Below are 12,424 nucleotides of genomic sequence, written 5' to 3' on the forward strand. Positions count from 1 at the left end.
TTCCTTAAGATCCCTCCTCAGGGGGCACCTGCATGGCTGCTCAGGGGTTGAGCATCTGCCTTCGGCTCAGGTTGTGATCCTGGGGTCCTGGGATCGAGTCTTGCATCAGGCTCCCCAGAGGGAGCCTGCTTCTCCCTCTGCCTATGTCTCTGCCTCTCTCTCTGCGTCTCTCATGAATAAATTAAAATCTTTAAAAAAAAAATTCCTCCTCACATATGCGAGCCTACCTACAATGTGCCCCTGGAATTTCAACTGCCCCTAGAGTTTGTCAATGCCTTTCAGTCAAAGGGGGCTCACTTCATACTCCATCCTTGAAACAATTCCTTACCCACCAATGAGGTAATTAGTTTTAAGAATGAACCTGTGGACAATTTTCCATATCAAAAATATAATATGATATTTAAATAAATTCCCTTTCTCGAGTTGTATTTCTCTACTTTGTATAAGGAACATCACTTCCCTGAAGGAAACATGGTAGGGTGTTATTTATCCTCATTTAACTTTAAGAAACTAGATTATTATTGTGCTTGTTTCTATTGTCTATTGTACATTTTGTTACTGCATCATTAAAATTAAATTCCTCAATCAGGCCGTGATAATCACAATTTCTAGGATTCTATTAAAATAAATGTACCATCAAGTTCTTTCTCTCAGGATATTTCCATTGGGGAGCTCCTTCTCATGTTTCTGTTTTCATGAGAAAAGATTATATTGAAAAGCTTGAAAGCTGTCATTAAGGGAATTAAAACGAGACTGGGAATAATTATCAACTTTGTTTCTTTTCTTACCATCAACTAAATTATACCCAAAGTAAAGATTCACAGGCAATATCATAATAACATGAAAATATGTTCAAGAAGAAAAATGTGAGTTATTCAGAAATTGGAAGCTTATCTTAGTGAAAAATCAGCTATGTGTTTGCCAGCAGTTGAAATAGCAAACATTTTTTTGACATTAGCTTTGTTTTCACAACAGAGGAACATGTTGCTTCTAGCTTTTTGATGTGTGTGCCACTGTCCTACAAAGGAATGCCCAGGATCATCGAGCAAGGAGCCTGTTTTTCCCTTTCCCTCTGCTTGTGCTCACTCAGTCTCTCTGTCAAGTAAATAAAATCTTTAAAAAAATGTTATTAAAAAAAAAAAAAAGAAGAAGCCCTAACTTCCAATGTGATTGTATCTGGAGAAAGGGTCTTAGGAGGTAATTAAGATTAAGAGAAATCACAACAGTGGGGCCCTAATCCAATAGGGCTAGTGTTCTCATAAGAAAAGAAAGAGCAATCCCTGGGTGGCTCAGCAGTTTGGCTATCTTCGGCCCACGGCATGATCCTGGAGTCCCAGGATCGAGTCCCAAGTCGGGCTCCCTACATGGAGCCTGCTTCTCCCTCTGCCTGTGTCTCTACCTCTCTGTCTGTGTCTTTCATGAATAAATAAATAAAATCTTAAAAAAAAAAAATAAAAAGAAGAGGAAGAGACACCCACCGGGGGACAGAGGGATAAAGGGCTGGGGAGGATGTGGCAAGAAGGCACCATCTATAAGCCAAGGAGAGAGGCCTTGCAAGAAACCAAACCTGCCAACACCTTGCTCTTAGACTTTCCGCCTCCAGAACTGTGAGAAACGAATTTCTGTTGTTTAAGCTACTCAGCCTGCGGTGTTCTGTTGTGGCAGCCCTAGCAAACAAATATAGCAGGGAGCAAGAGTCTGTTTTTTCATAGCACGTACAGCCTTCTGACACACTATATTCTTCACTTACTATTGCTCATCATCCTCTGTCCATCTGGACTTCACCCCACAAGCAAAGAGGGGCCTTGCTGTGTTTGCAATATTTCCTAAACGCTCAGATGATTCTGGCAGGTAGCCTTGTGCTACCATCGGAATTAGGAAGTCCATGTGGCCCAATGCGTACGTGTTGATCGGATCAATAAACAGATGAACGAAGGGTAAGAGAGGGCTTGTAGGCTAGCTGGATTGGCCAGTGTGAAATATGTGCTAGTGACTTACAAATAGCTGTGTTCAAAAATGTGGTCTCTAAAACAGGGATGTGCCTTTTTTCCCCTCAGGGGTAGGTTTGATTCATCCTCAAGAGCTCCAGGGCTTCCTCAAGCCTCCAGGTAGAGCCTGTGACAGTTTCAAGGAGTCACAGCACAGGTGAAATATGCAAACTCTGGGGAAACAAAGTATCTGCAAGAGGTCTTACCTGGGCCAAAGATTCCATTAAGTTTCTCACGACTTTGTCTTGGTCTTCAGTCAGGATCCTATGAAGGGTGGCCCGTCTCTCACTGTCCTTTCTCAGCATAAAGAATCCAGAATCTTTTTCTTCAGGGGAAGGGGGAGCACTGTGGTCTTCAAAATTTTCATCCGGAATGCTGTAAGAATGTATACGGCATCAATCACAATGTGCTTTATAAAAGGACACACAATGTACTTCTTCCACCCAAAGTAAGTCAGGTGTTTACCCCAAAAAGAGTGTCCGTATTCCTTTTACATCTCTCTCTCCACAGGATTTGGCTCTCATTTTGAAAGAGAAGGGGTCCACCCTTAACTCCGTGTCGGGGGAAACCGAGCCGTACTCGCTGCTGCTGCTCGTGTCTTCCACCAGGACAGGCACCGGCAAGGATATGCTTCTAAGATACTCTGCTCGTCACGAGAGGGGAGGAAATGGCCGTCAGGGCTTTTTAAAAATGTACACGTACTAAATACTCACCAAAACAGAGCAATATTAGTTGTCGAGTGTCTTGTTCTAATGACTAGTAAAAATAATGACTAAGAGGCTGGTCATGGGTTCTAATCGCTCCCCTTGCTCCATATATGGGTTGGCAGGGGAAGGGTCTCCCAGGTCCTGAAAGGACTATCTCAGGACCGTGAAATAGTGGAAGAAGCACCAGGCCCAGGGATCTTGGGTTCTAATCTCATTGCTATTGGCCACCTGTCAGACATTAGGAAGGTTGTTTATGGGTCTCAGTCTTCAGATCTATAAAATGAAGGATCAGCTGGAGCACCTGGCTGGTTCAGTCGGTTAAGCATCTGCCTTCAGGTCATGATCTCAGGGTCCTGGAATGGAGCTCCGTGCTGGGAATCCCTCCTCAGTGGGGAGTCTACTTCTCTCTCCCCCTCTGCCTCTCCTCCTGCTTGTGCTCTCTCTCTCTCTCTCTAATACATAAATAAATACATCTTTAAAAATAAAAGTAGTAGCTTCCTATTTTTAAACCATGTTCCCCGCAGGCATGAGGGTCCACCTTAGCATCTTGGGGTTGCCTTAGCTGGAGCGAGTAAGGATTCTGTGATTCTACAACATAGGTTTCAATCCTGTTTTGCCTAAAATAAATATGCTCTGTCAGTCTTACATATCAGGGTTCTGCTTAAGGATTCAAATGAAAAAGAGTTCTTTGTAAAACACAAATTTTGGAAACCAACAGACTATGTGATCTCTTAAGTCTGACCCATTCCCAGATACTGTGATCCTGCAGCAGACTCAGGCTCTTTTATTTTTTTATTGTGATGGAGATTGAGCTGGCACAGGAGTTACCAACATTTCATCAAATACTGATTTTAAAGGAAGTAAATTTTGCTAGAATCATCCTTACCAAACAAGTGTCCCAATACTACAAAAGGGCCTACTAAAAGGCAGATGTAAAATTATAAAAAAGGAAACCCACTGTTGTCTAGAGTCCCTTTTTTTACTTAATTCCTCTTGGACTGGGCTATATCAACAATAGAACCAGGCTGAAAGACGTGGGACAGTCAGTTAGTGGTGGACTCCTGCCTCTGTTCCCTGTGACTGCAGATCAGTAATGATTAACAGTGAGGAGGTGGGGGCAGCGGGCCATGAGCATGGATCAGACAGATGGACATATTTAAGAAGCAGTCATCTGATTTACAAATATATGAAAGCCAAACACACCTTCTCTTTCTTTTCTTCCTCCCCTTCCTCCAGCCACTTCCGGACTCTAACCCTTATGATTCCATATACATAGATATGTTTTATTATATCCTTCCAATATATAATTGGAAGGAAATATAGCATATTGTTAAATGGTAGTTATTTCTGGAAGATGTGATTTGGGGTGATTGTGATTTTCTTTTATTTTTCCAAAATTTCCAAACTTCCTATTGTTTTTGTAATCAGAAAAATATGTTATTAAAAATATTTTTCACAAGCAAATGCTCAACAGGCAGTAATACCATATTACCAAGTACTTGATTTACCTAATAGCACAGTTAGTGATGGTGTAGGGGATGAAAAAAAATATCCCATTACAAAGCAGGAAGTGACATTTCTCTGAAAATGTATGGCCTTAACACACCTATCACTGGGAAGTTCTTCCAAGCTATTGTGTCTTAGAGAAAGGGTTTTCTAGCCATATTTAGAAGCTTCCTGAATCACAGAATCTTGCAGGTAGGACACGTTCTACACCTTAGTTATATCAAAGATGTCATGCAGGACCATTTTATTATTCTGTCCCCCTTATAGCTCAAGTGAAGAAAGCAGGTGTCAGAGGGGTACCTCGCTTTGGTTTCAGCTGTAGGGAGGAAGAAGAGATGTATACAGCTTCCAGGGATGGTACATCTCTGGGCAAACCACCTCAGTGATCAGTAACTAGAAAGCCTCCCAAGATGAACTGGTTGACCAACTTGCTGTCATTGAAGTTGCTACACTGCTGAATCACCAGAAGGTAGGAAATGAGATGAAGCTAAGAAGAGCTGCTCTGGGTTTACCAATTTAATATCACAATGTCTAATTTCAATGTATAGAAATGTGCAAATGGCTACATTGAAAATATTATAGCAGGGGAAAGTGCCTGCATGCAGCATTTCCCAAATTAACTTGACCAAGGAACGGCCTTTTTCCAGAACAGCTCATGGACCCAGCATTTCAAGGACTATATTTTAGGAAGTGCTGCTCTAGCAGGAAGCAAATGAGCAACCTCTTTCTTGTGGATAATAGTAAGATGACATGTCTAAGAAGAAACATGACAGGTCTTTTTCAGAGGGCCCCCAAAACAGGGCTGCTTTTGAGAGGACATTTCTGGGAGTTGTCAAGGTCTATGGTGTACTTTGTTTCACTTTGCATTGATAGGAATAGATTACAGAATGGATAAAACAGCTGCTAGGCTGGCCAGATGTGGACTTAAGGCGTGGAAGCATGGTTTTCATTGCCATTAGATATCAAGTCCTTAAAGTGAAATGTTGCTGGGATAAAAAGAGCTGAAGAAAGCTCTCACCATTCTATTGGTTTGATGGAATGACTAACATCTTCATAAGGAAGGCACAAGAGCCCTGCTGTGGGGTTCACTACAGACCTCTAGCACTCAGCGAGGGTATCTTCACCAGCATATAGATTGGTGATCATCTCTCAAACGCGTACTCCATTCAGAAACAGAGGCATACATCATTTACATGTCAAAGACAAAACTGTTGTTTCTTAGGCACAAATTCCATCAGGAATGCTATCAGCTGAGGAGTTTCTATCACCTGTTTCTGTATATACATGTGCCTGTGCACATATGTGTGCCTGAAGAATAGAGGGAGGGAGGATATGACTTGTCCTGCTTTTCAGTGTGGGGGGTCACATAATGTGATTTGATTACCCAGTACTGAGAAGGCCTATGTTGTACCTGTGAATTTTAGGGTTGCTATGGATACTGATTGCCTAAAAGGAGGTCTCATGAGGTAAAACTGAATGTTTAAGGATGAAATCAAGTGCCCAGTGTTGCTATGGCTCATCTAGGAAATAAAAGGACTTGCAGATATTTTGTATGTCCTGTGTGCATAGCCCTGAATCCTTCCTCTACCAGATTTTAAGTTTAATCTTAAATTTGATTACTCTTCTCTGTTGGGCCCATGCAATCATTCATCTGGCTTATATTTACTGAGTGTCTACTATTTGTTGGGTAGCCAACAGGACTTGATGTTGGATTGAAGTAAGGGTATGAAAGGGAGAAATAAAAAATGACTGTGAGGTTTCTGGCTTAAGAAATGAATGAATGAATGAATGAATGAATGAATGAACTAGTTATACACTAAAATGAGAAGGAATACAGGCTAAAGGGGAAGTTACTTTTAGTGGGCAATGGGTGTGATTTGAGCTTTCAGTTTGAGAAATTAGGCCATAGGATGAGTCTGGAGCTCAGAAGAAAAGATGGAGCTAGAGACATAACCTTAGTAGTCTCCTAGCTAGAGATGGTATTTAAAGCAAAGGATGACATAATTTACGGAGGGATGAGAAGAGAGCAGAGGACCTGGACCTTAAGAACACCAATATTTAGAGGAAAATGAGGTAGCAAAGGAGAATGACAAGGAGAAGCCAGGAAGCTGAAGGAAAACAGGAGAATGGAGAGGAGGTCATGGAAGGCCATAAAACAGATCGCTAACACAAGAGAGAGAATCCATATCTAGACCAAAAGCCACTGAGAAGATGAGTAAATTTAGAATTTGGCCAAATAGATCTCATTAGTGACACTGACCAGAGCAAGTTCAATGGTCAGTGACACTAGACACTAGATACAATGTTGGGCAGACACTGGACTGGTAGGAAAAAGATGTGGAGAAGATCTGGAGACACTGACCTTCAAGACCTAAAGTTGGGATGAGGAGAATAAAAATTGAGTTGTTAGCTAATCAGGCAGTCTGTAGTATCAGAGGAAAGAACAGTTTATGACAGAAAACACTAGAGCCTGGGCACATAGGAGTTATTTGGAGAGGGGGAAGCTGAAGAACTCATGGGTGTGTGGGATCCAGAACCCAAGTGAGGATTGGCCTTCTATAGGAAAATGAATGCTCTCTCCTTCATAAGGGTGGGAAGAGGGAGAAAATGGTATGCTAAGGCAGTAAGCGTGTACGTTCTTGGTGGAAACAAGATGAAATCCATTCCTGAGATTACTTGCTTCTCAAGTTATAAAAGATTTCCAGGTAAGTGAGAAAGCATAGTGCCTTTCTGGGGAGAAACTCAGGTGTGACTGTTACCATAGAAGCATCTTGACAGTTTCTGGATACCACAGAGGCCACAAGTCCCTTGATATCAGCTCATATACATTGAGATTCTGGAGCTTCCAGTTGTAAGAGAGAAGCCTGGAAGGGATTCCCTCACTAGCCTGTGTGCTAATGTCTTGTCAACTCTTTTTTTTTTTTTTTTAATTTTTATTTATTTATGATAGTCACAGAGAGAGAGAGAGAGGGGCACAGAGACATAGGCAGAGGGAGAAGCAGGCTCCATGCACCGGGAGCCTGATGTGGGATTCGATCCCGGGTCTCCAGGATCGCGCCCTGGGCCAAAGGCAGGCGCCAAACCGCTGCGCCACCCAGGGATCCCTGTCTTGTCAACTCTTAAGAAACCCTCTGCTGTGGGGCTGGTCATGGAAAGTCTTAAAGAGGCTGGATAGACCTCTCTGAGGATAGGAAAGATCAAAGGTATGCCTCCAGAAGGATGATTCTTGTTGCTCTTTTGTGGATGCTGATGGGTAAGGGTATTAATCTAAAATTCCCTAAGAAGATGGCCTTTATCAGGGTAGATTGGAGTGTGTAGAGGGCACATGCCAGTCTGTGGGCCCCAGACTGTTGGGAGCTTCTGCCCAGGGGAGGGAGATGGCTCTAACTTCAGGGAATTGGCTACATCCCTGCTCTGGGAAAGTGGGAATGTTCTAAATTTCTCCCATCATTATGAGAACTGCCTCAGAGCCTAATAGCTATTCATAAGCACCAGAGACCATCAAGGTTCTCTGAGTTCAGAACAATCTAGGGACAAAGCTCAGCCAGAGCAGTCTCCTGTCATCTGGTCTCCTATGTCCAACTGCCCAAATCTCAAAGGTTCTCACACTTTAGTGAGCATAAGACTCATCAGGTTGTTTACCTAAAGGTATAGCATTCCACGTTATAGTTCTAGATTCTGGGAAGGGCCAGAAATCTTAATTTTTAACAAGCATTCCAAGTCACCCATGCATAAAGATCTGGGCCTGAGTCATACCTGTATTTCAAGTGCCTGCCCCCTATATTCCTAGTGCTAAGTGCATAGTAGAGGTTTAAAAAGGTTATTAAGTGGATGTTATTAAATAAACCATTCTTCACATAGCTCTCAGAACGATCCATCAATAGCTCCACTGTTCAATATGGTAGCTGCTAGACATATGCGCTTATTTACATTATCATTTCAATAGAATTAAAATTAAAATTAAAACGCAGTGCCTCAGTCAAGGTAGCCACATTGCAAATGTTTAATGGTACATATCCAGAGTGACTAATGGGTCGGACAGTGTAGATACAGGACATTTCTATTATCATAGAATTATCGACCTCATGCTTTTAACTCCAGATTAAAGTCTTTCTCAGGCTCTCCCCTCCTCTTTGATAATTCTCATATGGAGCCCTTTAGGATATGATCCTGCTTACCACCTCCAGCCTCAACTCTTCCCCCAACTCTTCTCCCCTACAAGAACAATGGCTCTGGGGAGCCCTGGTGGCTCAGGGGTTTAGCACCGCCTTCAGCCCAGGGCGTGATCCTGGAGACTGGGGATTGAGTCCCACATCAGGCTCCCTGCCTGGAGGCTGCTTCTCCCTCTGCCTGTGTCTCTGACTCTCTCTCTCTCTCTCTCCCTCTCTGTGTGTGTCTCTCATGAATGAATAAACAAAATCTTAAAGAAAAAGAACAATGGCTCCTTAAAATCAGGACCTATGCTTTTATCATCCTTATATATTCCAGGCCTAGCATGTTTCTTGCACACACACTGAAAGCACAATAAGTGGTTTGTTAGGTTAAAATGAATTACTTAATTCTCCAGGTCTGTGTGTGGTAATGGGAGAGCAGTCCAGTACTGGAAAAGTCATGTCTCTCTAAGGGGGAAGGAGGTCTTCCTCATCACTACCTTCCCACTTCTCCCTTGATGGGGAGCTGAGTGTAGCTTTGAAGGTGGAGACCCTTCAAGTTAGGGCAGTGGCCTCTCCTCTGGACAGAAACAGTATATGATGTGTAAAAAAACCCTGGGGAAGGGAGAGCCCTGCAACTTGCATTCATTTAGGAGAGTTCAGACCAGGTTATAGTTTATAGTTTTAAGTAACAGGAGGCATGAAATTCTCTGTAACACCTAAGAACAATAATAAATGGGATTTTAGCTGCTAATGAGGTTAGCACATCTGTTTTCACTTTCCTAGGGAGAAGGGGGGTTTCCGAAGGAATGCACCCAGCCAGGTGTGCAGCTGCACACATCCTTGATACCCGGGAGCCTCCCATGGAGGCAGAAAGCAGAGGATGAGGCTTTTGAATGGGAAATCTAGAGCTTATCACACGATGGTGAACCAAACTTCGGCTCAAAGGGCAATCACAAAAATAAACTCACCATTTGATCCAGCTGAGAGGGCTGTGGGAAGAAGAGCAAACAGCAACATAAGCATACATTAAGTTCGTTGCTCAACAGAGACAACCAAAAAGTGAATGCTTGAAATGGAATTCACAACCTTTGCAAATATTCAATCTCTCCATTTTTATCCCAAATAAATACAAAAATGACAGTAACAAAAGGATCATTTACTTGCTTTTTCTTTCTGAAATTAGTTGTGAAAATTATTGCAAAAGATAACGCTGCTGTTTTATTTATAAATGTCAATTTTCCCTTTCTTCCTCCCTTCCTCCCTCCCTCCCTCCCTCCCTTCCTTCCTTCCTTCCTTCCTTCCTTCCTTCCTTCCTCTCTCTTTTTTTTTCAGGGGGGTTAGCTATCCAGAAAGATATCCTCTGAGAGGAAATAGGTATTTTCCTAAAATTAAAAGAACATATTATCTGGGTGGCGTGGAAGTTTTAACAGCTCCATAATAGCTCTGTAGCTCAGCAGTGGTGACTTAGAGTTTCAGCCCTAAAAGGCTATATATCACCTCTTCTATACTTTAACCTTTGTATCAGTGATGCAAGATTGCTATAGATGCTGATATACAACCTACCTACTAACCAGGTGATGAAAGACGATTATGTATGAGGTTTTAGCGTTAGTGGGATTGATGGTAACTCAGCTTCCTGATGGCAAAACTGGTTGTCTAGAAACACTGTGCTCATGTTTACACAAATTTCCAGGGGTATCTATAAGCAGATTACTTTACTTCTAGAAAAATCTTCCATCTTGGGGCACCTGGATGGCTCAGTCAGTTAAGCATTTGCCTTCAGTTCAGGTCATGATCTCAGCATTGGGTTCCCTGCTCAGTGGGGAATCTGTTTCTCCCTCTCCCTCTGCACCCCCTGCTCATGCTCTCTTGTGCTCTCTCTCTCCCTCTCAAATAAATAAATAAAATCTTAAAAAAAAAAAAAAAACATGAAACACTTCTATCTTAAAAGCTTAGGATTTAGTGACTTTGACCCATATCCTCTTCAGTGCAATCACATACCTGAAAGCTTAGGTTGTGTCTTTTTCTTTTTGCTTGAAACTTTTAAGAATTCATCAATAAGCAAGTCGTTAGCACAGGCTCTCTTGTCAGGGTCTGGTTCAAAACACTTCAGTATGAATGCCTTGGCCTCTGCTGACATGGACTCTGGAATCTCCGGGTGGACTTTAAACATTCCCACCTAAGACACAGCACGATGTACCTTCTCAGTGACCATGAGCTCTAGGATCTAAAACTTGGTCCCCTACCACAACAAAATCCTCTGCCATATACTATAGACTCATGCCTTTTCTCAAAGTGAGATAGGATATTTTCTTTCCTCTAGATTATAGAAAGTTTCCAGAATGTTTTTGTAACTTTATCAATGACATAGCCCAAGTAATTATGTTAAGACAGTAGATAACATTATGGAGTAAGAATTCGGTCCTTGGGCAGCCCGGGTGTGTCAGCAGTTTAGCACTGCCTTCAGCCCAGGGTGTGATCCTGGAGACCCGAATCGAGTCCCATGTTGGGCAACCTGCATGGTGCCTGTGTCTCTGCTTCTCTCTGTGTCTCTCATTAATAAATAAATTTTTAAAATCTTAAAAAAAAAAGTATTCATCTTAAAAAAAAGGGGGGGGGGATCCCTGGGTGGCTCAGTGGTTTAGTACCTGCCTTGGCCAGGGCATGATCCCGGAGTCCCGGGATCGAGTCCCACATCAGGCTCCCTGCATGGAACCTGCTTCTCTCTCTGCCTGTGTCTCTGCCTCCTCTCTCTCTCTCTCTGTGTTTCTCATGAATAAATAAATAAAATCTTTAAAAAAAAAAAAGTATTCAGTCCTTGATGTTTTTAATTTTTTTTTAATTTTTTAAATTTATTTATGATAGTCACAGAGAGAGAGAGAGAGAGAGAGAGAAAGAGGCAGAGACACAGGCAGAGGGAGAAGCAGGCTCCATGTACCGGGAGCCCGACATGGGATTCGATCCCGGGTCTCCAGGATCGCGCCCCGGGCCAAAGGCAGGCGCCAAACCGCTGTGCCACCCAGGGATCCCAGTCCTTGATGTTTTAGAACACTGGCACACAATAAAAAAAATTTTGAGACCACTGAGTTGACCATAATAGCTATGGGCCATGAATTGTGCCTGGCTTTTTGATTTATGAATTCCCCTGAATACTCCCAATAATCTAATGGATTGAATACTATCTTTGTTGGATCCATGAAAAAAATGAGTCTCAGAGGGGTGAGTTACACATTCTAGAAAGGCAAGTCTGGGATTCAAACCTTAATTTGTTTGGCTTAAAACCTGTGTTCTTTCCCCTATGTTGTGATTTGTGAATATTTTTCTTGCCTTAAATTTCCCATATGAAGAGATATTTTAAAGTACTTTCAAATTAAACATGGAATTTTTATAACAATTAGAATTTTCTCATTGCTGTCATCCTAAATTTTTATTTCAATAATATTTTCATGTAGTTAGTAGAAAAAATTTTCTAAGGAAATCTTTTTTTTATATAGCTTAAAGATGTGTATTACTATATAAACAGCATTATATAATTATTTAGAGTAATTATCTAGCCTTTACTATGTCACACCATTCAATGGTTTGTGCATATTATCTCATACAGGTCTCAAAAAATCTTTATTAGATAGGTACTATTTTTCTATCCATTTTATAGATGAGGGAAATGTGGTACAAGAAGATTAAGTAATTTGCCCAAAGTCACCAAAGATTTTGACTATGTTAGAGCCTAGATTCAAACACTATCAATCAGTGCTAGAGTCTATGTCATCTCACCTAAAGCATATTGTATATAATAATCCCTGCACCAAGATGGTTGAACACTTGAAATACTGACCAAGAAGAGAAAGACATCCATCTATGTCAAGAAAGGCAGCTCTCTTAGCGTTCATTGCCCTTCTGGTTTGGTTACAGTACCCATTGCTGTATCAGTAGTGTCCCATCAGATCATCTTGAAGCTTAAAGTAAGCCAAGTTTTCTACAAAAGCAGAAGGTATGTGACATGTGACCCCTCAGGAGAGGGTGGAGTAAGTGCTTGAAACATGGTCAATGGCAGGGAAAGAAATAACAG

General features: G+C 41.8%; 1 protein-coding gene across 3 annotated transcripts in view; it reads right to left on the reverse strand.

Moving 5' to 3' along the window:
• MAP3K5 (mitogen-activated protein kinase kinase kinase 5) overlaps nt 1-12,424 on the reverse strand; it is a 194,546-nt gene that overhangs the window by 23,118 nt on the left and 159,004 nt on the right. For all 3 annotated transcript variants that reach the window (XR_013377302.1, XM_077894294.1, XM_077894293.1), the window contains 4 exons: nt 10,357-10,534; nt 9,324-9,344; nt 2,454-2,631; nt 2,195-2,363 (listed from right to left, as the gene is read on the reverse strand). Coding sequence is in view for 2 of the 3 variants with exons in the window: in XM_077894294.1 (XP_077750420.1) it covers nt 2,195-2,363; nt 2,454-2,631; nt 9,324-9,344; nt 10,357-10,534 (546 nt within the window). In the remaining variant the exon portion in view is untranslated. The remainder of the gene's footprint in view (nt 1-2,194; nt 2,364-2,453; nt 2,632-9,323; nt 9,345-10,356; nt 10,535-12,424) is intronic.

The sequence above is a fragment of the Canis aureus genome, chromosome 1, assembly GCF_053574225.1.
Source record: "Canis aureus isolate CA01 chromosome 1, VMU_Caureus_v.1.0, whole genome shotgun sequence".
Lineage (NCBI taxonomy): Eukaryota > Metazoa > Chordata > Mammalia > Carnivora > Canidae > Canis > Canis aureus.